Here is a 26,817-nt window from a genome sequence, read left to right on the forward strand (position 1 = left end):
GGTATCAGAGGTGGAGAATTGGCAGGAGAGAGCATCCAGTTTCACTTTGCATCTTTAAGTAATGGTTAGATTGAAACGAGCAAAAAAACAAAGCCCACCTGGTTTGCCTGGAGTTAAGGCTCTTGTCTACCATGAGGCACCCAAGATTCTTGTGGTCCGTCCACACCACCAATGAGTGCACTGTTTCCTCCAGCCAGTAATGCCACTCTTACAGTGCCAGCTTCAAGCCAGTAGCTTCTGTTTTGCCACATCATAATTACACTCTGCTGGAGAGACGGTGAGAAAAGAAAGCATAGGGGTGCAGCATCCCTTCCCTCTGTTTTGAAAGCACAGCTCCCATCCCAGAGTCAGATGGATCTACCTCAGCAATGAATTGTTTTGAGGTATCAAGTTGAATTAGGACAGGTGCAGAACCAGACAGTTCATTTTAAGTAGTAAAGGCTTCTTGGGCTGAATCATTCCTGTGAAACTGAACCTTAGGAGAGGTGAAAGAGGTTAGAGTCAAGGCTATCTTACTGTAATTTCAAATGACTCTGCAATAAAAAATTAGATGAACCCCAAGGAATGCTGAAGATGTTTCTGGGTCATGGGGACCGGCCAGTCCACAACTGCTTTTATCCTGGCTGTATCTGCTTTGATTTGACCTTTCTGAATTACGTACCCGGGCAATGGAACAAAGTTGACATGAAAAGCGCTCTTCTCACCTTTGACGAAAAGCATGTTTTCCAATAGGCACTGCAGGACTTGACATACTTCTGTACTGTATGTCAGGGAGACAGCTTCCATCCAGCGCAATAACAGTTAAAGTTTCACACCCAATGCTTCACACTCCCAAGTGGGAAGCGCTGAGTGCAGTCCTTTGCTGCTAATTCCCCCTTCGGTTCATCATTTAAGCCATGCAAATGGCAGAGCTTAGGGCCTTGTCTTCCCAACCAACCTCCTTAGCTAAAATGCAAAAGTCTATGGAAAAAATCTGCCACAACCCGCTTACCTTCTTGGAGAGTGAAAAGCCTGTACCCAGCAATGTAGGCATTTGATCCCTTGACACTAGTTGAGGTGGAGGAGCTGCAGGAGGAAGTATAATTGTGGGAACAGTCTGTGAGACTGAAGCAGCAAGGTTACCAGTCTTCCAGAGAAGTAGCAGAGCATATTCTCATGTTGGTCCAGGTGAGCAGAAGACTGAAGAGTGGAATCTGAGTCTGCTGAGTCTTGAATCAAAACATCTCAGACTCTAATGTGGATCTACCTGGTTTCACCTTCACAAGGTCAGACTGAGAAAAAGGTGGGGGTCTGGCTTTATGTGTGAACCAGTGATGGTGTAGATATGTTGTCCTGATGTTGAATTATTGGCATAATTATTATTATTATTAATTATGTACAAAGAGAATTCAGTCATATAACAATACTTGAGTACATTCCACTCAAGGCAACAGCCAAAGTTCCACGTGAAGTCCTGCTAGGATACAGACTATACATCCAAAGGCACGCTTCATAATCTCAGGAGACTTCAATCATGTTTCTCTCTCAACCCACCTGACTGGATTCACACAATTTGATGACTGTCCTACCAGAGGAAATAAAACCCTGTGTGTAGAGACATCCTGCAACTAAACACACAGTCAGGAAATGGACACCCGATGTTACTGAAGCTCTAACGGACTGCTTTGAATGCACAGATTGGAATGTGCAGCTGGAAACAGATGAGAACTGTGTGGACACTGACAGATAAGTTGCTTGTTTTACTGAGTATATCAACTTCTATGGAGACACAGACATACCTACAAAGAGTGTGTGCTGTTTCTACAATAACAAACTCTGGATCACAAGTTGAGGCAATCCTCAGCCATTAAAAGGTAGATTTCAGATACAAAAAGATAGAAATAAATCATCAATAGAGCAACATTCGTGAGGTGTGGAGAGGAATCAATACCATCTCTGGCTACAACAAAAAGAAAAGACAGCCACTTATGGGTGATATGAAAAGAGCTGATGAACTCAACCAGTTCTTCTATAGATTTGAATATGCTACAAATCTGCTAGATTTGAATGCTACTGAAGAGGAGTGAGCATAAAGGGAGTAACTTGTTGCAGATAATTTTAAATGCAATGTTTCTAAATACTCAACAAATCTTAACAAACACAGAAATTATCTGCAGTTTGTCACACAGTGTGTCTGCTAGCTCAAAGAAGAGCTGCTGTATTTCTAGGGAGAAAAAAGAGACATAGAAGTTCACTCAGAGATGTAAGAAAGAGGACAGGAGAGGTAGAAAAGAAGTTCAATTTAAAGGTAAGGGCTGCAAAACAAACTGAGGCATGCTAACTTTGTGTAATTCAAAGATTGTATGAAAATACTGCAGTTTAGTGTGTGATAAACAGGACAGATTACTGTACTGTATTTACAGTAAAACTCTGTGTTGGTGCACAGAGGCTGTGTTAGTCAGAATTACAGGTTACATGAACTGTAGCAGAGACGAGCTGTGTTTAAATTCCCTTCCACAGTTTGTGTCCTACATAACAGATTCAAGCTGAGTACATTCATTGGAATTAAAATTTAGATTGGAATAACGTTTGTATTCTCATGCAATAATATTTTACATTATTACAATAATATATAATGAGGTTCAGTTAGCTTTACACAAAAAAATCTGGTAGAAACATCCTCCAAAGAGTTACTTTTACTTTCTTACTTTGAGTACATTTCATAGCCTGTACTTCTTTGCTTTTATTTAGGTAAAGAAGTTGAACCAGTACTTCGACTTTTAACAAAGTATTTTTTTAACACAAGTACTTGTATTTCTACTTAAGTACAGAATATCAGTATTTTTGCTACCTCTGCAGAACAATAAACACATAAGATACAATCCTACTGGAGTAACCTCTGTCACCAGGGCTTGTCTCATACAAAGAGATTAAAAATACAGACTCATATAATTTCTGTATCATTTATAGCACAATAATCAGGGGTTACAGTGAGTCAGGCCAAGTGCAGATGTCCGTAAGTTGTGGTCGTGGTACTTCCAGCATCTTAGCTAGCACTACTGAAGAAGAGCAAGCATAAAGGGAGTAACAAGTTGTGGCTGCTAATTTTAAATGCAATGTTTCTAAATGCTCAACAAATATCAGCAAACACACCAAGTATCTGCAGCTTGTCACACAGTGTGTCTGCTACTTAAAGGTCCAGCTGCTGTATTTCCAGAGAGAGAGAGACAGAGAGAGAGTGAGACAGAGAGAGAGAGAGAGATGTAATAAAGAGGACAGGAGAGGAAGAAGAGAGGTTAGATTTAAAGGTAAATACTGCAAAAACAACTGAGGTATGCTAACTTTGCATAATTCAAAGATTGTATGAAAATACTGCAGATTAGTGCAGCATAAACAGGTCAGTTTGCTCTGTGTTGGACTGGTGCACAGTGTCTTTGTTCATCGTCAGAGGTCACAAGTGTAGCAGAGATAAATTTGAATCAAAGGTAATTCATTCATTATATTAAACCTTATGGATTAAATATGGTATGTGACTCAAGTTCATACGAGTGTGTGAATTTGTGCTGCTGTGAAGTGCATCAGTCACTGAAATACAGAGGTGTCTTCTGTGTTCACAGTATGAGTACATTGGCATTCGAACTTTTCAGTCTCACTGGCAAGTTTTTGTAATTGCAACCATCACATTACGCATCTGGGCTTGTATATTATTACTTTCTTTAGATTGCCTAGCTTATAAGTGTGACTTAGGTGACAATCAAAAAATATTCTATGAGTAATGAATGTAGAAACTGTGCTAATTCAAGCTCCCTATCTTTTCTTTCAGCTATAAGATATAAACCTTGTGAACAGACTATTTCAAAACAAAGTGGGTCACAGTGTAAGCAAAGCATAGCTAAAATGTGATGATGACTACATTGTTTGAATTTACCCTGTGTTAACATACAAATTTCCTGATTTAGACATTAAGATAAGTTGTTATTATCAGCTAGAAATGTTATCCAATTAAAAAAAAAATCTAAATTGCACTGAAATGTTTCAAGTCAAGGTTTAGCACTACTAATATTCTACACACATACAACCGTGTGAGCACACGCACACAGAAACACATGCGCACAACAGATATTTCCCCAGTGGATAGACTGAGATGATATGAAAGGTCGAATGAGAGGGAATGGGGAGTAAAGACAGAACTACAAGGTTGAAAGCACATATAGAAAGTATTTCTTCCACAGAAAAGCAGCAGAAGCTAGACACACATACACACACACACCTGTATACACACACACAGACACAAAACACACTGCTCCACAAAATAAAACCCAAACTAGGGTAATACCACTGAAAAGAAATAGTGATGTAAGGGAGCAAATTTCCTCCATATACAATATATATCTTAATCAAGCCTTCTTAATTAAGGGCTGCGTTCTTATTATTAGGGATGGGTATTAGCCCAAACAAGCAGCTACTTTTAACAAAACAGTAAGACAGTAAAGATGAGGGACTTACATCCAAAATATCAGAGTGCTAGCAAAACAAAGAAATGCGGGAACACTGCAGAGCAAAGACATTGGCTTGAGTTCACGCCAATGGAAGAAAGGTTGTTGAGCATAGGGAAGAAAGTGGAGGAAGAGGAGGGTCTACCTTGTAGGCGACTCTTGGCGGGCATTTCTTTCCCAAACCTAAGGGTGGGGACATGTGGAGCAGCATCTGATACATATCGAGGTACTTGATACGGCCACTTCACAGGGTAGGAAATCAAAAAATAAACAGAATGCAAACAGAGAAGGATGGGGAGTTAGAGAAGGAGAAAAAGAACAAAGGAAAATCAAAAAAAACAGGAGAATAATGGAAAGGAAAAACAGAAATCTGCTGTTAGTAGATTTCCTTGAGTGAGATGCAATGTGGATGCCATCCTTGGCCACTGTGTCAGGGCACAGGGATGGATGCATCGCTGTGGAGCTCAGGATCCCTGAGAGGAAACATGGGATGGTAAAGAGTGAGTCAGAGGGAAGGGGAGAGAAAATGGAACAATGGGCTGACCCACGCAGGATGCTGATGAAAGGGAAGAGAGATGACAGCAGTGTAATGGGGATGCCTGCCTCAACATGCTTGCAGACATCCCACTGGTACTACAACCAGGGTGCACAGAGACAAAGGTTTCAATGCCAGCCCAAAACCTGCTGTGGGGCTTTCACTCATAGCCTGACTTTCATCTGGCAGACATGTACATAAAAAAAATCACATTCTTCATATGGGTTTTAAGTAGCTATGAATAACTGAATTGAATTTAAGACATTTGAAGGTTCAATCTGATAGAATGGGAAGTAATATGCAGTCTGCCCTTGAAATGTTACAAACAAGAGAAAGTGGCATGGCAGGCAGCATGTTGGGACAATGCTGCAGCTTTGAAAGCTTTGTTTCCACTCTGGGATCATCAACCAAAGCCAGACAGTTTGAAGGGGCAAGTGCTAGTGTAAAGGCGTTTTAATTGGTGCACAGCCATTCAGTTAAAATCTCTTGGCATAGAGGTACACAAAGCACCCTAGTGATGGAAATATCTGGTATTTGCAAACCTTGTATGCTACCCTATTAGGGCAGTTCTTCCCTAAGCCAAGGGGGGGTGAGATAACACGTAACAAATTGTACATATCCTTATAGGAAATCCGTCCGCTGCGAAAAAGAACAAGCACATAAATAAACAAACATTCAGGACAGCTTAAAAAAAAACCCAATCCAAACCAAAAAAAAAAGAAAAACCCAAACCAATAATCATCAGAGGGCTGACTGCAAACAACAAGGTACAAGAATGAGGTCTGCACATAAGACCTTGTTCAGTCACCATAGTCACAAACAGGGAAGAGAGGAGTAAGGCTATAGAGTTTTCCCCTCCACTTTACTGTGTATTATATTCTCTGGGGCCCAGAGGGAAGCTTGAACATACCAAGCAGCAGGGTCATACTCGGCCCAAACCCGGATAAACTCATCAAGGTGATGAGGCCCCAGGATGGATGAGTCTCTGGTCAGATACTCAAAGTTATCCATTATGACAGCTACAAATAGGTTCAGCATCTAGAAAACAGACATCAGGTAATGATTAGATTTGTGTTTTGATCTGGTTGGAACCATACAAAATAATATTGGTTCAGTGCCCCCTAGCAGGTCATATAACTACAAAAAAACATGTAATATAAATAAATATAACCAAAAAGCACAAAGGGACATGTAGCCACAGCAATACAGAATATTACTGGTCATGAGTCTCAAACACACCAACTGCAAATTTAATACCAAGAGCAAATTTACAAAAATATTTAATTTCAGACTTTAATGGAACCCTGTTCCACAGTTGTAGCAGCAGAACAGTTTTGCTGTATTATTTCTTTGATCTGTCTATAACCCTACAACTGTCTACTAGTTGCTACTGAGTAATTTATGTATTAAATCAAATCAACTAGACTTCAAATCTGAGTACTCCAGATTACTTTAAGTGAGTCTCCTATTACATTATTATAACTGACCACGTAGATACTGCAAACCAAGGTTATGAGTTCCATCTCTACCGTCATACTGCAGAAAGACACTCTCTCTATTTTTAAGATTAGGCTTAAACTTTAAACTTTCCTTTATGATAAAGCTTATAGTTAGGACTGGATCAGGTGACCCTGAACCATCCTTTAGTTATGCTGCAATAGGTCTAGACTGCTGGGGGGGATTCCTATGATAGTGTTTCTTTTCATTCACCACTTTTTCTCTGTTTATACCCCACTCTGCATTTAATCATTAGTTATTATTAATAATTGTCTCTCTTCCACAGCATGTCCCCTCAGCCCCAACCAGTTATAGCAGAGGACTATCCCTCACTGAGCCTGGTTCTGATGGAGGTTTCTTCCTGTTAGAAAGGGAGTTTTTCCTTCCCAGTCACCCAGTGCTTGCTCATAGGGGGTCGTTTTGACTGTTGGGTTTTCTCTGTAATTATTATGGGGTCTTTACCTTATAAATATAAAGTGCCTTGATGCGACTGTTTGCTGTGATGTATTTTGGGTTAAAGACCCACATTTTTAATTTAAATAAGTATCCTGTATAAGTGATACATATCAGGTATCTGTAACAAAACAAACAGCTAGAAAACTGGTTGTGCTTATGTTAATAGTGAATAAAATCATGTACTGATACACTCAATGGCAAGTGCTGATTCATCTGAGAAATAATGCAATACATGTTAACGTATTGATGTACTTCAAATGTAAGTATTATGAAATAGCAGAATGAAGAGGTGCTATCAACTCTGTTACCTGTCATTCCAGCAATAAATAAACTGACTTCAAAACAACATAACACACTGATATTGCGTACACTATGGCCTCGTTAGACACTATAGTTTGACCTGATTGAAAATATACAGTGACTAATTTCACAATCATCTAGCATATACATTTAGGTTACATTTAGGTGTGTTTCAGTACTGACCAGGAAAGAGCAAAGGAAGATGAAGGAGACAAAGTAGAAGTAGGCAAAATCACTGCCACACTCTTTCTCGTGGATCCTTGATTCGTCGTCACATGTTCGATGACTCAAACACGATAACATGATTTCATGCCAGGCCTCCCCAGTTGCACTCCTGATTCATCATAGAGAGCAAGAAATGAGAAGAGCAGAGAGAGAAACAAATGTTGTTTTTTTTATGTGATGTGATTTTTTTGGTGAAGGAAAATTTATAATGAAATTATATTACTTTGGATGCACAAGACATTTCTTAAATGCTGCTTAGGTATCTGTGCGTATTTAAGGGACAGATGGATTAGGGCTGCGGTTGCAGTGATGCGGACACTGTAACGCTCAGTTGTGGTAAAGGGAAAGCTGAGCTTAAAAGCTGTCAGCTTACCAGTGGATCTACATGCCTATATTCACCTATGATCACAAGCTTTAGGTAGTGATGAAAGACATAGAGACATAGAGTGAAGAGTGCAGCCATTTGAGAGGGGCTCAATTCAGTTTGATTCCATTTCATTTATATAGCTCAACAACAGTCATCTCAAGGTACCTCAAGGCACTTTATATTGTAAAGACCCTACAGTCAGAACTCAACAGCTCCATGCACAGTGGCTTCTTTGTGTAGATGGTTGTTGAGTTCTACATCCAGGGGCTTTTGAATTTATATGCAAGGAATTTAAGGGACAATGAATACCTGTGCTCATGAAATTCACTTATTTGTTAGTGATTATGTTTTTTTTCATGCACAGCTTTTGATTAAAAAATATAACTCCATACACTTCCCAGAAGACATGACTAAATTTGGCCATAGGCAAATGTACAATAGAACACAAATTGTTCAAGACACCTACTAAATTTAAATCCCCAATTAATTATCTATGAAGCAGAATGACTGTGCTGAGTTATTTCTGGAGTGTGTTCCTGCTCTGTGTTACAGTAAAGCAGCAGTCATCTTCAGGTCAGATGAAACTGAAGACTCACTGAACACTGAGCAGAGAGGTAGAGACTTTCGTGCCTTATATTTGCTATTTGTAATAGCGAATGAAATTGTTGGGGGTTTTTTTTGGATTGCTCTTGATCTTGTTATGTCTGATCAAGAGAAATCAGTAGTATCATGTGCTATGTACTATGTTATTTCTATTTCTGTTATTTATGTCTTGAGATAATGTTATGACTATATATTAAAATTAAATCATCTTATCCAGCATCATCTTATCCTGTTCAGGGTCGCAGGGGGCTGGAGCCTATCCCGGCTGACATTGGGCAAGATGCAGGGTACACCCTGCACAGGTCGCCAGGTTGTCACACAAAAAAAACAGACAACCATTCATGGGCAGTTTAGCAGTTAACCAAACCCCATTAACTGCATTGTCTTTGGACTGTGGGAGGAAACCCACGCAAGCATGGGGAGAACATGCAAACTCCACACAGAGAGAGGAAGAGGCCTGGGCCAAGGTGGAATCAAACCCAGACCTTTCAGATGTTATTCTAACTGTGAGGCAGCAGTGCTAACCACTGCTCCACTGTGCTGCCCAGAACATGGTAATGCTTTAAATTGTATGTACTGTGGCCGAACCTCCCGGATAAGATGCACTGAGACTGAGAAGTTAGTCAGGCACTTTCTGATGCTTAACGTATTTATTTATTTATTTATTAAATTGTCTGTTGTTTGCTTCAGCCACTGTTTATTAATTAATTTCCTGGAGTTTACTTTTAAACATTTGTCCATTTGTCATTTTATTCTTTGGGTAAAAAATAAAACCCCAACACTACTTAAGTTAAATAAAAAACACTGTAAATTGTGCTGTATGTGGAGAAGTGGATAGTTTTCCATTGATGAAGATAGTTGAATGTAGGATGAATGGTTTTTGGTGTAGATTATTGGAAGGCAATAGGTAGAAATGATCCTTTCTTATGTTTAGTCTTCAAAAGAAATTGTTTTTGAATCATAGTGGATTGTGAAGCTACTAAGCAAATATTTGATTACACAGGATTTTATTTTATTTATTTATGGGGATATACCAAAGTGGTGAATACATATAAGCAGCAGTTGAGATGATACAAAATTGGAAATCTGACATGTTTAAACAATAGCCTCTGCCTAAATTATAGAATATTTAAGCAAGAGTTCCAACTAGAAAATTATTTGTGTAATTTAGATGGTTCTGTTTGGTGTTATTTGGCAAGGTTTATGTGTGATGCCAGTGGTATTCCAATAGTTACAGACAGATTTTATGGTGCTGGATATGTTTTTTATGTGCACTCTGTAGCTTGGAAAAGCTTGGAGATGAGTATCATTATTTATTTGAATGTAGTTATTTTAAGTTGCAAAGACAGAAATATCTGCCTGTATATTTAAGGTTGAGACGAAATATATATAAGATGTTGAGATGTTGTTTAACTCTAAAGACATTATTGTGCATCATAAACTTGCAATATTTGTAAAGAAAATGTGTTATATAGATGTATTTAATTCTTTTGTTTTGTTTTGTTTTGTTATGCTGTGGATTGAATGACCCTCTGCCTTTTTTGTGTATATTTTTTCTTTTACCTCGAGAGGGGACTAAAGAGAATTAATAAAGAATAAAGAAAGCAAGAGCTGTGTGCCTGAGATGACCAGATTAGGGATATCCACTCTTGTAAAGATCCAAGAGTCAAAAAACTGTGTGAAAGAGTGTCTTTAGAGGAGTCTGGTTTTGATTCACAGGGATCACTTTTACATACAGTGACCTCATCCAAGCATCCGACAATGTAACAAAAAATGTTTTCATTTGCTTATGAAATGTATATATTAAAGCTATGTATACCTGAACAGCAGCATTAGAGCCTGAAGGAACGTGCGGAAGTTGTTGTGGCGATTGATAGCCGTATCATCATTCAGCTTAATGTTGCCAAACACCTACAGCAGAGACACAGATTCAAGCCACAACATTGTAAGGGTGAATCACTGTAAGAATATCAGATTCTCCGAGAGGGTAGAATCACACACCTGCATTCCAATGATAGCGTAGATAAAGAACAGCATGGCGATCAGCAGACAAACATAAGGCAGGGCCTAAAGGGAAGAACAGGAAACCAAAACACACTTAATTATTAATATCCACTCTGAATTCTTCTAGCCAGTGTGAAAGTGTATGTATGCAGGATATTACTGTATGCAACTTTGGGAGTGTATGTGAAATATGAATCTCAGGGCTAGGGCTAATGTGTGAGCACTGTATTGTGTATAAGCACCTTAAAGGACTGAACGAAGGTCCATAGCAGAATGCGGATGGTATAGCCCTGCCTTAGCAGCTTGATAAGTCGAGCAGCTCTAAAGAGCCTCAGGAAGCTTAGGTTCAGCAGCCTGTCCTGTTAGACACAGACAGGACATGGATCATTCATAAACCATACGTCATCACTCAGTGAAAATACACAATAAAAGTCAGCCCCAGTAGTGACATGTAATTACTCAAACCATTATTCACGCTTAGTCCAGGCATGTGGACCTCTAAGAAAAGAAGGATGTTGGTGCTAACACTGCTAAAGTTAGCCAGACTTGGAAGCTGATGGGTCTAAATATTAATTTCTGTTGAATCAACTTGGAAATGATTTTCTATAAACATCCTTAATTGCAGCATGTGTGTAAGAATATAAGTACTCTTCTATAGAGTCATGTTGGATATGGTGACACTTGCTGCCATGATAGTCGAGCTACCTAGACAGCAGTGGAATGAACAGATAGTCTGGTAGTTTGCCCTCTTTCTACTTTCTTTATGCAAATAGTGGTTCACCTTTATCATCGTGACTGAAACCAAAAACACTCTAGCTCTCTACTTTTCCAATAAACTACAAAACATCACAATTCGTATGTCAGTTTAAAAGACAACTGTGCATTTCTGATGGCATCATACTTTTATTAATTCGAAATAATATTATCGAATTTCTAAATACCTTCTCAAGCCTATTGCACTAATAAATAATTCACTTACGTCATCTTGGCTTGTTCTGCTGAGCTTGTATATAAAATTCCTCAATGACAGATTTGAAACTGACAGATTTGAAATAATCACCATCCGTATGAGAGGTACTTATCTCATATTTGAGGGTAAACCCTTTAATAAATTTTCTAATCATAAATCATTAAAAAATACATACATAAATCATAAAAAAAAAACATTATGCTTGGCAGGAATTATTAGCTGTTTGTTCTATTGATGTATTTTATAATATGCTTTTATCTAATATGCTCCATTTTGTTGCTTTTGTCCAAAACAACTTTCAAGTTCATGCAAACCACGTAGGAGCTAGTTAGCTAGTTGTTATATTCATTATTTCATTCATGCTTCTTTTTTAATTTAAAATAATAATAAGTAAGTTCTTGTACTATTTTTAAGTACACTATAAGCCCATTAAGAGTATTTATTTTAAGTAATCAACATATCTTTATCATAGTGATGGCTCTGGGATGTTTTCTAGATCAAGACTCACAGACAGTTGTCTCAAACAATGGTAGAGCTACACAGACTGCAGACTGAAATCCTATCGAGCTGGTCTGAGATGAACAAAAGAAAGCAACCTGTAAATGCTACATGTTTGTGGGAACTTCTACAACAGCATTCAGTAGGCAAAAATAATTTGCATTATTACTATTTCTATAAAAGCTCAATTAAATTAGCCAGTAGTACCAGGTCACAACAACAGTCACCTCAAAGTGCTTTATATTGCAAGGTAAAGATCCTACAATATTACAGAGAAAACCTCAATAATCAGATGACAGACAATGGGAAGGACAAAAACAGATCTCCAACAGAACCAAGCTCAATAAGGGGCAGGCAGTCATCTACCATAACTGGTTAAAGGGTGATGTGAAAGACAACACATTTCACTTTGTGAATTTCAGTACATACAGTAAGTAACTAAAACCACTTGTGATCTTAAAATCCATCCATTCGCTTCTGCTTATCCTTTTCAGGGTCATTAGGGGGGTACACTTTGTACAGGTCACCAGCCTGTTGCAGGGCTAACACAGAGAGACAGACAACCATTCACACTCACATTCACATATATAGGCAATTTCAAATCCCCAATTAACCTAACCCCACTAAGTGCATGTCTTTGGACTATAGGAAGAAATCAGAGTACCCGGAGAAAACCAAAACAGAAGGGCCTGGGCCAAGGTGGATTGGTCATGGTCCTGGGACTTTAGCCCAGTATTTTGAGTTCCTTGCCTTGGTTAAGCATATTTTCCTATTTAGACATTCTTGTTATGTTCCACACCAAGAAGGGCTCAGCCTTGACTGATTATGATGGTTGTTTGAGTTCTGCTATTTATATCTTTAGTGTTGATATTTTAATATAATTTCTGAAGACCTGGTTTTTCCCCTTTGTAGACTGTATTTAGGTTTTTAGTAGTTTTGTGTTTTTTTCACTTAGGTTCTGTTATTGTTGTATGTCTTCTGGGTTTCTAAGTTTATTTAAAGTTTAGATTCTCAGTTTGTTATAGTTTCTTTAATCCTGTTATTAGTTCTCGTTAGTTGTATGAAATTCTTGTGATTCCCGTGTCTCCATGATCCAGTGTCTGTTTTGTCCCTCTGTATCCCTTGTCTCATGTGTTTTATATTTAGTTTGCTCCCTGTGTTGTGTCAAGTCCACATTTCTGTTTCTACTCTAGTCTTGCCCCTGTCTCTATGTTTTATCCGCAGCTTCTTGTGTTTGTAATTCTTCTGTGTACCTGCTTCCCTGTATTGTGTTAAGTTCACGTTTGTTTAGGTTTGGTCACTTCCTGTCTTATTTTGACAATCCTTGTCCCATGTGCATTGCGTTCTGTTTTGCTTCCCTTGTTTTGTTAGTCTAATTCTGTTCACCTGTACTCCCCTCTTCCTAATTGCCTTGTGTGTATTTAAGTCCTCACTTCTCTTTAATTCGGTGTCACATCTTCCCTCATGGTACCTTCCCTACTTGGCAGTGTGTCCTTTGAATTTCTTTTGTGTTATTTGATATTCGGTACTTTTGAGGAATAACTTCAGCATTAGCTGTTTCAAGTCCTAGTTTAGCCTGTGTTATTTATGTTTGTATTTTTGAGAAGCACCTACAGCAATAAAGCTGTTTCACTTTAAAGTCTTTCCTCCCATGTCCAGCATTTGGGTTCACACTCCCTCAGCCATACAGCCATAGGATTTGAACCCAGACCTACTTGCTGTGAGGCAACAATGCTAACCACTGCATCACCATGCTGCCCATCCAAAGTACCAGAGTACAAGAAGTACAGAATACAAGAGTTTATTAGCGATTATTATTATATTTATGATTCATATTCATTTTATTTACCAAAACTCACTCACCGTAGTCTAGTGATGTTTTTGAACCATGCCATGGCAACACCGGTGATGACAACCAACAACAAACATGGAGAAAGACAGGAAGAAGGAGAAAGGAGAGACAAGAGAACACGAACAGTCATGTTGCACAGCATAAAATGATACAAGTAAACAAATACACACATACACATACATGCAAATCATTCAAAATCATTCTTCAAAATACATGTGTACAGAGGTAAGTACACTGAAACGTCTGGAATGAATAAAGAAACTGTCTAAAAACATGGAATATTGTTCAATTGAATACCATACATTAAAGATGACTCTCTGAGGTGGATTCAGAGAAATACCTGTGTCAGTCCTCTGTAATAAATCCATGCTATAAAAAATAAATGGCTCACATTCCTTTGCTCTCCCCAACTGTGAAGAAATCAGCCTCTCTGGACCCTACCATGTGACTGGCCAGTGGCTAGTTAGCTTGCTTGCTATACACCAGTGGATTTCTTTAACTGTAATCTTGTGAATATCAGCCCCCTCACTTCAATATCAATATCAAAGTGAGGGGTGAAGTGGGTGGAAAAAGGTGCTCTTACATTGATTTCAGTCACCAGGATGTCAGTAATGCTGCCCAATACTGTCACAAAGTCAAAAACGTTCCAGGCGTCCTTTAGGTAGCTCTGAAGAATATCAGTAAAAAAAAAAATATATATATATATATATATATCATGAGCTGTATTATACCTCTCAATGCATTTATAGTTGCTTTGTAACTGTTACCCACTAGTGGCCCAAAAGCAATGATCTTGAGAATACACTCCAGAGAGAAGAGAGTGGTAAACACTATGTTGAGGTTCTTCAGCATCGCTTCATAGAACTCTGGAGCTCCGTAGAACTGGAAGAGAAGGGCAAAGGATATTTTAAGGTACGCGTTCCTGATGATTTTCTTTTCTCACTGAAAAGTGAATGTCAGTCTGCCTTTTTTTCTGTGTCCATTATATACAGACTATAGCCACTAGTGCTCAACATAAGAACATTTTTAAACAGATGGAAACACTGCAGTCATGTAAGACTTGTACCAGTTGGCTAGGCAGATAGATCACACTGAAAAGGATGTACAGCAGGGTAGGGTGATTAAGGATATAAATGAGGAGCTGATGAATGTAGAAAACAAGAGAGAGAGAGAAGGACAGATGGAGGACAATTAATGAATCATAAAGTGCAGTAAGGAGGAAGTGAGGGCAGCTATGAAGAGAATGAAAAGTGGAAAGGCATCTGGTCCAGATAACATTTAAGGTTTAAACTCATCTACCTTCACTATCTCTGCTCTTTCAATGTTCACTGTCATACCTGTCTTCCTCTCATTCACAAATGCATTCTGCCTTGCTTCTACTGATTTTTATTTCTCCACCTTTCCAGAATCTCTTTCATCTGCTCCCTGCTCTCACTAAGATCACAATGTCATCTGCAAACATTATAGTCTGTGGAGACTCCTGCCTTGAACCCATCTGTTATTCCTATTCCTACCTTCAGGGGTGATTATTCTATGTTTAAAATACACTAGGAACTACAAGTAAGCTAGCAGCCTGAGAGTGAAGTGCTTCTATTGGGGTAATATGGTACTATGAGATCTTTAGGGGAAGATGGGGCCTGATTATTCAAGACTTGTGTGATGTGAGAGAAAGAATTTCTAAATTTAATTCTGGATTTAAAAGACAGCCAATGAAGAGAAGCTAATATGGCTTTGTGACTTTATGCAGGGTCTTTAACTTTCAATATAATGCCTCTTGAGGCAACTTTGTTGTGATTTAGCACTAGGAAATAAAACTGAATAGAATTGAATTAGTGACATAAGGATAGCAACCAGAGTGAGAGGGAAGGTTTACAATACACTTGGTACTGTCGCCTGCTACGATGAATGGTTTGACAGGAGGCTGAGCTGGAGGTGGCAGAAATGAAAATGCTAAGATTTTCATTAGGAGTGAACAGGATGGACAAGATTAGAAATTAGTATATCAGAGGGACAGCTCAGGTTGAGAAGTTTGGAGAGAAAATAAAAGAGGCAAGGTTGAGATGGTTTGGACATGTACAGAGGAGAGATAGTGGATATACTGGACACCTCCCACTCCCCAACCATGACAGCGAATTGGAGAAGTGAAAGAAGAAAGAAGTTCACTTGTAAATTAAAATGCTGGGAGCTACACAAATGCAAATCAACTATCTCCACTAATGGCTGCAGGCAATAGCTTCACATACCACAATAAAGAAATAATTGCCTGTAAACATTTTGTTCATGAATCCAAGACTGATTTCATTAAGCCCTACAGTTAAACCAGCTATACGTGCATTATATTATTCATATGCTCTCTTACCTTCATCATGAGTACCACAGTGTTGAGAGCGATCATGATCATGATGGAGTACTCAAACGGAGCTGACACCACAAACTTCCACATCCTGTACTGGAAGGACTGTGTGTTCTCAGGCATGTAACGTGTCAGCGGTTTGGCATTTATGGCAAAGTCAATGCAAGCCCTCTGCAAAAAACAAAACAAAAATAAATATCTATTTCACTGTTTTCATTGTTTGAAAGGAACTTTGGTACTCACTACCTTGTAGATAAAAGTATAAATTAGTTAGAAATTAATTAAATTGATCCATCCATTTTCATCTGTTTATCCAATTCAGGGTCACTCAAGAGTCTATTTCAGGTGCCAACTCCACATAGAATCAATTCCTATCCTGATGGTGGATTTAAACACCAAGACCTTGTTGCTGTGAGGCACCAGTGTTAACCACTGTGCCACTGTAGTGCCCCCAGCTCAAGTCAATGCATTTAAATTAAATTAAATTCTTTGTAGCACCAAATCACAAAATCACAAGTCACCTTAAGACATTTTATATTGTTAAGACCCTACTATAATAAACCAAAAACCCCAACAATCAGACAACCACCTATGAAGAGGCACTCGATGCAGTGGGAAGGAAAAACCCCCTTTTAAAAGGAAGAACCCTCTGGCATAACCAGGCTCAGGGAAGGGCAGCCATCTGCCGCAACCAGTTGGGGGTGAGGGAAGTGAGACAGGACAAAAACACAGTGGAAGAAAGCCAGAGATTCGTAACAATTAATGATTAAATGAGTAAAGTGGTGTGAAAGGAAAGAGTCACTCTCTTTCCGTTCACACCACTTTACTCAAGAGGTGAGGGAAGAAGAAACACTCAATGCATCATGGGAACCCCCAGCAACTTGGGCCTAGGGAGGTTCAGGGTTACCTGATCCAGCCCTAAATATACGCTTGATCAAAAAGGAAAGATTTAAGCCTAATCTTAAAAGCAGAAAGGATGTCTGTCTCCTTAATCCAAACTGGGAATTGGTTCCATAGGAGAGGGGCCTGAAAACTGTTTGAGCTGTTGTTGGCAGAGTTGGGCTCTAATGTGATGAGGCAGAAAATAATTTCAGAGAGCCGACTGACCTGTAGCAGCATCTAATTGTGTGTCTGAGATAAAATGGTATTATTTTACTGTTCCCATATAACTGTATATTCAGTACATCGGTGTGCATTTTGCACTATAAGCTCACATGTTCACATGCTCACATGCTCAGATCAGTTTATTTGCATGTGAAAGTCAGAAAATTCTAACTTGATCCGAAAAAATAATTGCCGCAAATTCATCCTGTGAAATGACATGGTTGGTGTGAATGGCTGCATTAAGAAAAGGCAAGTCTGAAAAATATTTTCATCCATCCATCCATTCACTTCCGCTTATGCAGTTTAGGGTCTATCCCAGCTGTCAGCCTATCCCAGCTGACACAGGGCGAGAGGCGGGGTACACCCTGTACAGGTCGCCAGCCTGTCGCGGGGCTCACACAAAGAGACAAACATCCACACTCATGCTCTCATTCACATCTATGGGCAATTTAGAGTTTGCAATTAACCTAACCCCAGTAAGTGCATGTCTTTGGACTGTTGGAGGAAACCGGAGTACCTGAAGGAAACCCACGCAGACACGGGGAGAACATGCAAACTCCACACAAAGAGAGAGGGAGGGGCCTGGGCCAAGGTGAAATCAAACCCAGGCCTTCCAGTTGGTATTCTAACTGTGAGGCAGCAGTGCTAACCACTGTGCCACCGTGCTGCCCTGAAAAATATTTTTAACACAGGAAATATTTGAATGAAAATTACACGTCCGGTGTGTAAAGTCCTTAAGCCAGCAGTCTCAGAGCAAAGTGCTTCTATTGGGGCGATATGGCATTATGAGATCAATGAGGGAAGATGGACCTGAATATCAAGACATGTGTGATGTGAGAGAAATTATTTTAAATTTGACTCTGGATTTAACAGAGAGCCAAAGTAGAGAAGCCAATATGGCGAAAATATACTCTCTTTCTATACTCTAGCTGTAGCATTTTAGATCAACTGATGGCATTTCAGGGAGATTTAAGGAAAACCTGATAATAATTAATTGCAATAGTCGAGCCCTGGAAGTAAAAAAATGCATGAACTAGTTCTTCAGCATCACACAGGATGTTTCTATTTTTAGAGATATTTTGAAAATGCAACAAAGCAGCAGGAATCCAGCCAGAAAAAAAATCACAGACAGGTGATATTGTAATAGCACTTTGAGTGCTCATACTGAGTAGAAAAGCGCTATATAAGAGCTAGTCCATTTACCATTTACCATATTGGAGGATTGGAAGGGTTTGTGGCTGTTGGACAACCGCTTGCTAATTGTGGTAACAGAAAACAGTTGACTAGCTGGCTAGAACACCGAGCAGTCCAAGATATTTGTTTAATATGGACATTGAATGACATTTCCTGGTCAAAAGTGTCGCCAAGTTTCCTCACAGTGTTACCGGAGGCCAAGGTAATGCAATCCAGACTATGTACGTATCTGGTTAGACATCATGTTTCATGTTTCTAACATTTTTAGGTCTGATTACAATAACCTCAGTTTTGCCTGAATTTAGAAACAGGAAATTAGAAGTCTTCCATGTCTAGGTACCCACCAAAAAAAATTAAAAGTCGTCTTTTCATCAAAATGTAATAATGGAAGCCCCTGACACTCAGAAGCACTAAGCTTTGTGAATTACTGAAAAATTCCAAAAATTGACTGAGATATGGCAATTCTAATGACGGTCTTTTTTTTTTTTTTGCCCTTTTTTGCCCCAGAAATTGCATTACAGAAGTGCATATGCAATCCTGTCTAGTTTTGTCATTAGTCATCAGAATAATGTTTTTTTGTTTGCTTGTTTATTTTTTTCACCATGACAAATCATCTGAGATCATCAAAATTGATAAAAGGTAGGGACTGTGGTGAAATTAGGGTTTCCAATGTTGTGTAACATCTGCAAAAAATAACACCTGATTTGTAAATGTTTGTAAATACTCAGATACTGATGCAATTATTTTTTGAAGCATAACACTTAAAAATATATTCAGTGATAGTGATAAAGTGATGCCAAGTTTCAGCAATCTCATTCATATTTTGAACGTTTGCAGCCCCATCTTGTGGCACTCACCAATGTCTAAATTGGTGGCTGCCGCATTGGTGGCAACCAGATCCACTGCCTAAAACTGGGTCCAAATGCACATACATGGATCATACGTAAGAAAAAAAGGCACTGATTCAGTGAAGAAAACATCTTGAAAAAGTACTTTCTACCATTGAAAACTACCTTTATTAGCAGCTTACCTTTTAATTTAACCATATGACACATCACTGACTGTTTATACTCACTCAAAGATTGATGGGACCAGGGGAAATAACACTTTCTGTTGGTAACATGATTGAACTTTCGTAACTGGTAGCAAAACTGATCGTAGTATGTATGTGGAAGTCACACAATTGGAAATCTTAAAAGCCATGACTTCCCAGTCACGTCACACAAATTGCCATGGTAAAAATTCTTGCCAGCACAGTGGTGCCCCTTGTGGATTCTACCATGTCTTTATGTTTTTAAGATATTCATGCAGTTTAACTAATTGGTGTGTGTCATCTGGCTTCATGGACCAATAATATTGGGTATCATCTGCATAACAATGAAAATAAATGCTATGCCTTTGAATGATGGGAAGCATGTATAGCTGTAAATAGAACTGGTCCTAGCACGGAACCCTCTATAATTAACATTATTGTGGGAAGAAGACTCTCCACTAACATGAACAAACTGGAGTCTATTAGATAGATATGAGTCAAACCACTGCAGCACAGTACCTTAAATACCTACGGCATGCTTTAATCTAGCAGGACAAGCATGGAGATGAGTCCACTGTCAGATGCCATGGGAAGATAATTTGTATCCTTGACTAATATTGTTTTTGTATTGTGATGAATTCTAAAACCTAACCGAAACTCTTCAAATAAACCTTTCCTCTGCAAATGACCAATTAGGTGTTCTATAATTATTGTTTGAGAATTTTTGAGAGAAAAGGAAGGTTAGAGATTGGCCTATAATTAGCTAAGACAGCTGGATCAAGTGATAGCTTTTTAAGTAATGGTTTAATTCTTATTATTTTTGTTACCTTAAAGGCCTGTGGTATACAGCCCATTAATAGAAACTGACTCATCATATTTAAGATCAAAGCATTACTTAATTTTAGGACTTCTTTGATTAGGCTGGTAGGAATGGGGTCTAATAGACACATTCATGGTTTGAAAGAAGTAACTACTGAAGTTAACTCAGAAAGATTAATCATCTAAATAAATATCAATAGTACTGAAAGTAGTTGTATGTAATGATACATCTGTGAGATAGTTATGAATTTTTTTTTCTAATGTTTACATTTTTATTTGTGAAGAAATTCATGAATTCATTACTAGTTAGGGTTAAAGCAATACTCGCTTCAACAAAGCTCTTCCCATACACATGATTGAGTCTTGGGCGCCCTTGACCTTGTTTCTGGCTCACTTGTCATCCTTTGTGATGGCCATGCACTGTCACCTCATAGCAATAATGTTCATGGTTTGAACGTTTTTCTCTGTGGAGTTTACATGTTTGTTCCTCCATGGGTTTGCTCTTGCTTCTCCCAACAGTCCAAAGGGATGCATGCACACAGTAATGTGATAGACTGGCAACATGTCCAGTATTTATGCTACCTCTTACTCTGTGTCAACTGGAAGAGGGTTCATTGCCCCAACTCTACACTGGATAAGCAGCTAAGAAGATGGATGGATAGACAAATGGAGAACTTTCATTCATGGATGAACTCTCCATCCAGGAAAACCTGAGAAGACCTCTCATTTGGTACCTGATCTTACTCGAATTTTTACAGTGAACATTTTCTTACTTCCAGCATATCCAATTCAAGAACTTAATTTGCTGTCTACTCTAATAGGATCTGACAGCTGCCACTGCAACAAGATCAGTGTTATGAATAAATATTTTTTCTTTTTACTTGAGCAAATAATGTTCAGCTTTGGCTATGGCTGTGTCACTAGGCAATGATCAAAATCTAACAACAGCATATAAATTGCAAAATCAACTGTCAACAACATTAGAAGTAATAGCCATATTTAAAATTTCACAGAATAATCACATCCATCCATCCATCCATTCACTTCTGCTTATCCTGTTCAGGGTTGCGGGTGGGCTGGAGCCTATGCCGTGACACTGGGCGAGAGGCAGGGTAAACCCTGTACCAGTCGCCAGCCTGTCACAGGGCCAACGCAGAGAGACAGACAACATCCACACTCACATTCACACCTATGGGCAATTGAGAGTTTCCAGTTAACCTAACCCACAGTCCAATTAACCTTTGGACTGTGGGAGGAAACCCACGCAGACATGGGGAGAACATGCAAGCTCCACACAGGCAGAGAGGGAGGGGCCTAGACCAAAGTGGAATGTGAGGGAGCAGTGATAACCACTGCGCCACTGTGCTGCCCCACAGTACTGTATAATTAATATTTCTTGCCAAAAAAAAAAAAATACAGGACAAACCATCGCTTAGTGTTTTTTATGCAAATATCCTTGAGGATATCTATCAAAAAAAGAAGAAATGAGGTACTTACTGTAATATTGCAAACCTCTGAGCTGTTTACCTCATTTTTTTCCAAGCTGCACTCAGACAAGGCCTTGTCTCCCTGTTCCTGAAAGGTGATGATGATCAGAGCGACGAAGATGTTGACAAAGAAGAAAGGGAAAACTACAAAGTAGACTACGTAGAAGATTGACATTTCTATCCGGTAGCCTGGACTGGGACCCTGGTCTTCAAAGGTGGCATCCACGGAGTGCTTTAAAACACTGCAGCAAAGAAGGTAAAGGAAATATCCACACAATTATTGTAAACTAGGCATTATAAAGGCATTATAAAGTTGAAATTAACATTCAGCATTAGCAATATGGGGGTTTATTATCATTACCAAAGTTACTGCTGGGGTTTTTAACAGCAACCCACACTAGGCCACAAAAGCTTTCAGGTTATGAGAAATGAGCTGCATATACTGTAATTGACTTTGAGAAGAAGTCCTGGCCAAGCATTTTCTACATCATTTTCAGCAAATTACTCACAGAACTACATTCTGAAAGCAAGCAAAAATGCCAGCAGGTCCTTACTCAGTAAAGAAGTTGCCAAAGACAACTGACTATCCACAGCCCTAATAAGTCTGATCACAGTCACTGCACAACTAGTGAAATGTTGCTCCACTCTCCCTCTTTAAGGGTTAGTTTGTTTGCTTTTTAATTTGTCCCAAACAAACGCTTCATGAAGCATTTGTTCCTGTCCCCAAGAAGCCAAGGATCACTGGACTAAATGACTACAGACCTGTGGCACTGACTTCTGTGGTCATGAAGTCATTTGAGCGTCTGGTGCTGTCCCACCTCAAGTCCCTCACAGCCCCCCTTCTGGACCCCCTGCAGTTTGCCTACAGAGCCAACAGGTCTGTGGACGACGCCATCAACCTGACTCTGCACTTCATTCTACAGCATCTGGACTCCCAGGGAACCTACGCCAGGATCCTGTTTGTGGACTTCAGCTCTGCCTTCAACACCATCATCCCTGATCTCCTCCAAGACAAGCTGTCCCAGATGAACGTGCCAGATCCCATCTGCAGGTGGATCATTGACTTCCTGATGAACAGGAAGCAGCACGTGAGGCTGGGGAAGAATGTCTCGGACTCCCGGACCATCAGCACTGGCACTCCTCAGGGCTGTGTCCTCTCTCCTCTGCTCTTCTCCCTGTATACCAACTGCTGCACCTCTGACCACCAGTCTGTCAAGCTTATTAAGTTTGCAGACGACATGACTCTCATCGGACTCATCTCAGACGGGGACGAGTCGGCCTACAGGATGGAGGTCAAACGTCTGGTGTCCTGGTGCAGCCACAATAACCTGGTACTGAACGCCCAGAAGACAGTGGAGATTATAGTGGACTTTAGGAAGCACACAGCCCCTCTACCCTCCATCATCCTGACTGACACCCCCATCACCACAGTGGACTCTTTTCGCTTCCTGGGAACTACCATCACCCAGGACCTCAAGTGGGAGCCCACCATCACCTCTGTCGTCAAAAAGGCCCAGCAGAGGATGTACTTCCTGCGGCAGTTGAAGAAATTCAACTTGCCAGCAAGGACCATGGTGCAGTTCTATACTGCCATCATTGAGTCCATCCTTACCTCCTCCATCACTGTGTGGTACGCTGGAGCCACCACTAGGGACAAACAGAGACTACAGCGCATTGTGCACTCTGCTGAGAAGGTGATTGGCTGTAACCTCCCATCTCTCCAGGACCTGTACACCTCCAGGACACTGGGGCGTGCAGGTCGGATCACAGCCGACCACTCTCACCCTGGGCACAGACTTTTTGACCCTCTCCCCTCAGGCAGGAGGCTTACGGTCCATACGGACCAGAACCTCCCGCCATAAGAACAGTTTCTTCCCCTCTGCTGTTGGACTCATGAACAATTACCCTAAGACTGTTACCACCACCCTCCACAAACGCTGATGACCCTATGTCTATGCACCTGTCTGATTGCACTGATGTACATATTAGTGGAATATAGTCTACATTCTTTTATCTTTTAATTAGTCTCTGCACTGTATATTTTGTAAGCTCTAATATCTCTGTATATTTGCAATTTGTATACTTGTATATTGTCTTATAGTTTTTATACTTATTTGTTTTTTTTTTTTTTTTTTTGTTTTGTTTTTTTTGTTTTTTTTTTTTTTTCTGTAAGCACGAAGTACCGCAGCAATTTCCTAATGCTGTGAACCTGTTCACCCATATGGCAATAAAAACCTTCTGATTCTGATTCTGATTCTGATTATTTTATTGCCCGCACAAACCTCCTGCCATTCTGAAGTATTTTTTTAAAAGTATGCAAATCTGAGGAAAATGATTAATTTTACCATATTATACTGCCATGAGAAGGTTGCCATCAGAGGGCTGTGTGTCTTTAATGCTGATAGACGAGAATGTGTATGTCTAAACGCAATATTTGAGCATGTGTCTGAGTCACTTGGTAAATGGGCTGGTGCTTATATATTCTTATATATTCAAAAAGTCTCTCTTTTGCTTTCAGAAAGTTGGGAGAGCTTTGAGAGACTGATTAACAGTGAAAGGTCATAATCAGTGCAGTGGTGGATAAGACCACCTTACTCTTCAAAAAAACCTACCATAATGCAGCTTATATAGTATACATTTAAAATCTTAAGCTTAATTTGATATATATTTTAGAGTCTCAATAAGTTTATTTGCTCAGTCTGGACCATTTCTTTTCCAGTTCCAGTTTTTAGACAAGCTTGAAAGGGCTAGGTTAAAATATGTTTGGCTCAAAAGAAACCCTGCTGCCCAGTGTCTGCTTCCTTTCACAGACACATGGCTCAGCAAATTTTGAATGGAGCTTCTTTCAGCTAGACATATCACTTTATTTTGCACGAACCAAAGTGCTCCAAAGTGCTCCATGCAGTAAAAGTAAAAAAAAAAAAAACAAATCCAGTGACTTGTAGTAAAGTGAAATGGGCAGCTCTAGTCTTACACTCTTCCTAACCTTGACACCTCTACCACTGGGAGTAAAGGATAGTCTTGATTGACATATGACAGGGGATTTACCTATGCAACCAGAGACTGGAATGTCCACTGCAGCAATCAACCATCAGCTACAAAGTAAACGCCCATAAGCAAATATGGCTCAAGGCTCCCAGTGCTAGCTTGAATTTACTTGGAATGTATATGAATTGTAGTGCTGGTTTCTTTGCTGGTGAATACAGGATCCACATTTTTTAGCGTGAATATCATCCCAGAGCCTTCATAATATTTAGATGAAGTTTCATGTGTGGTATTTTCTTTTTTTTCAATCATTTCCAATGAGTCAAATTTCTCACAGGAGACTACATTTATGAATCCTGAACAAACCCTGTTTTTCAATTAATTAGCTGAAGGATAGCCAGTAGCAAGATAGCGCCGGTACAGGTGGCCTGCCATCAGCTATTGTCAGCTGTGTTTGTTTTTGTATTGTTTTTGCTGTTTGTCATCAGAAATGTTGGCTCTCTGACGGTGTATGCTCACCAAGAATTATCGAATATTCAAAACCTCACTAAAAACTTAAACGGTTGTGACCATACAAAGCAAAATGGTGGCCTCCCTTCATTTGAGCAAGGATACCATATTATCTTCTTCGCTGACCGGCTTCACTGCCCTGGAGGAGGCATTTTAGGCACCAAAAAATCTTCCTGGCATTCTACCATCTGACTAGCCTTCCTACCTGAATGTGGATCAACTCGTTTCTACTCTGTCTCCTGGCGTCTCATGGGGTCTGCTAACATCTGGCTGTTTCCTGCTATCTGCTTCGATGGAGGGATTTTTTTTCCTTGTTGTCATTCACTTCGCCACTGCAGATGGAGGCTAACCACCAAAGTCTCCTACCACTGGGTCTGGCACCCCAGACGGAGGTTTGGTCCGGTTCTAAAGGAATTTTTCACATCTCATGACCTGCATTTCCTGTTTGTAACGGAGACTTGGCTGAGGGTCAGTGAGTTAAGCCCTTTCTTCGACCTTTTGCCACCTGGTTGCCTGTTTCTTGACTCACCACAGAAAACTGGTAGAGGGTGAGGACTCGCAGTGGTTTTTAAGGAAACTTATAGCTGCAAACCACTGTAGAATGTCCAATTCTCCAGCTTTGAGATATATATGTTGGAGCTGAGTCGATCTAACCCAGTACTGTGTGCAACTATTTATCAAGTTCCAAAATACAGCAAGGACTTTATAACTGACTTTTCCAAATTCTTGGCTGGGATTGTGCCGAGCTGTGACCGGGTTTTAATTGTGGGTGATCTGAATATTCATGTCTCCTGTCCAACTAAGCCACTGTTTACAGACTTTTTAAATCTGACACATGTGCATGGTCACATGTTAGACTTTGTTTTATCATATGGTCTGTCTGTTAGCAATGTTGTTGTTTCTGAAGCTGTTTTCTCAGATCATAATCCAGTTTTATTTGAGATTTTGCTTCTCTACTTAATTCCTTATAAGTGTACTCACACCTGTTGTATGGTTAAACCTACAATGACTGTTCAATTTACTTCAGTGTTTCATGCTGTTGTGGAAACCAAGAGGCCCTCCCCGTGTTTACATACCAAGGAGCTAACTTCCTTGTTTCTCACATTTTGTAAAAACATCCTTGATACTATTGCTCCTTTCAAAACCACATGGCTTAGGCCAAAACCTGAGCCATGGCTAAATGATATAACTCATGCTGCTAGACAAGAATGTAAGAAGGCAGAGCACAAATGGAAGAAGGATAAACTACTGCTCTCAAGGAAATCTGGCGTAATTATCAGAAAGCTATAAAGGCTGAATAAACTAAGAATCTCACTGGTATTATCTTAAATAACTCTCACAAACCTCATGTTTTGTTTAATACAATTAACTCTTATCTTAAACCCCCTCAATACGCATCTCCTAATTTTCCTTGAGCCTCTTGCGAAAAAATTCTCCAGTTCTTTGTGGATAAGGTTACTATGATTCGAACAAACATCTTGGCTCATACTATTGATCCATCTATTTCTGTTGAATACCCTGTTGTTTTCAGTCAGTTTGAACCAGTGTAT

At 39.6% G+C, this 26,817-nt stretch overlaps 1 protein-coding gene across 1 annotated transcript in view; it reads right to left on the reverse strand.

Moving 5' to 3' along the window:
* cacna1ba (calcium channel, voltage-dependent, N type, alpha 1B subunit, a) overlaps positions 1 to 26,817 on the reverse strand; it is a 266,901-nt gene that overhangs the window by 50,605 nt on the left and 189,479 nt on the right. Inside the window, exons 31-41 of the mRNA XM_030725575.1 lie at positions 21,813 to 22,014; positions 16,142 to 16,306; positions 14,554 to 14,664; positions 14,366 to 14,449; positions 13,794 to 13,799; positions 10,705 to 10,821; positions 10,460 to 10,525; positions 10,278 to 10,369; positions 7,447 to 7,597; positions 5,921 to 6,048; positions 5,553 to 5,649 (exon numbers count right to left, since the gene is read on the reverse strand). Of these exons, the coding sequence (XP_030581435.1) occupies positions 5,553 to 5,649; positions 5,921 to 6,048; positions 7,447 to 7,597; positions 10,278 to 10,369; positions 10,460 to 10,525; positions 10,705 to 10,821; positions 13,794 to 13,799; positions 14,366 to 14,449; positions 14,554 to 14,664; positions 16,142 to 16,306; positions 21,813 to 22,014 (1,219 nt within the window). The remainder of the gene's footprint in view (positions 1 to 5,552; positions 5,650 to 5,920; positions 6,049 to 7,446; positions 7,598 to 10,277; positions 10,370 to 10,459; positions 10,526 to 10,704; positions 10,822 to 13,793; positions 13,800 to 14,365; positions 14,450 to 14,553; positions 14,665 to 16,141; positions 16,307 to 21,812; positions 22,015 to 26,817) is intronic.

This window comes from Archocentrus centrarchus, unplaced genomic scaffold (assembly GCF_007364275.1).
Source record: "Archocentrus centrarchus isolate MPI-CPG fArcCen1 unplaced genomic scaffold, fArcCen1 scaffold_63_ctg1, whole genome shotgun sequence".
Lineage (NCBI taxonomy): Eukaryota > Metazoa > Chordata > Actinopteri > Cichliformes > Cichlidae > Archocentrus > Archocentrus centrarchus.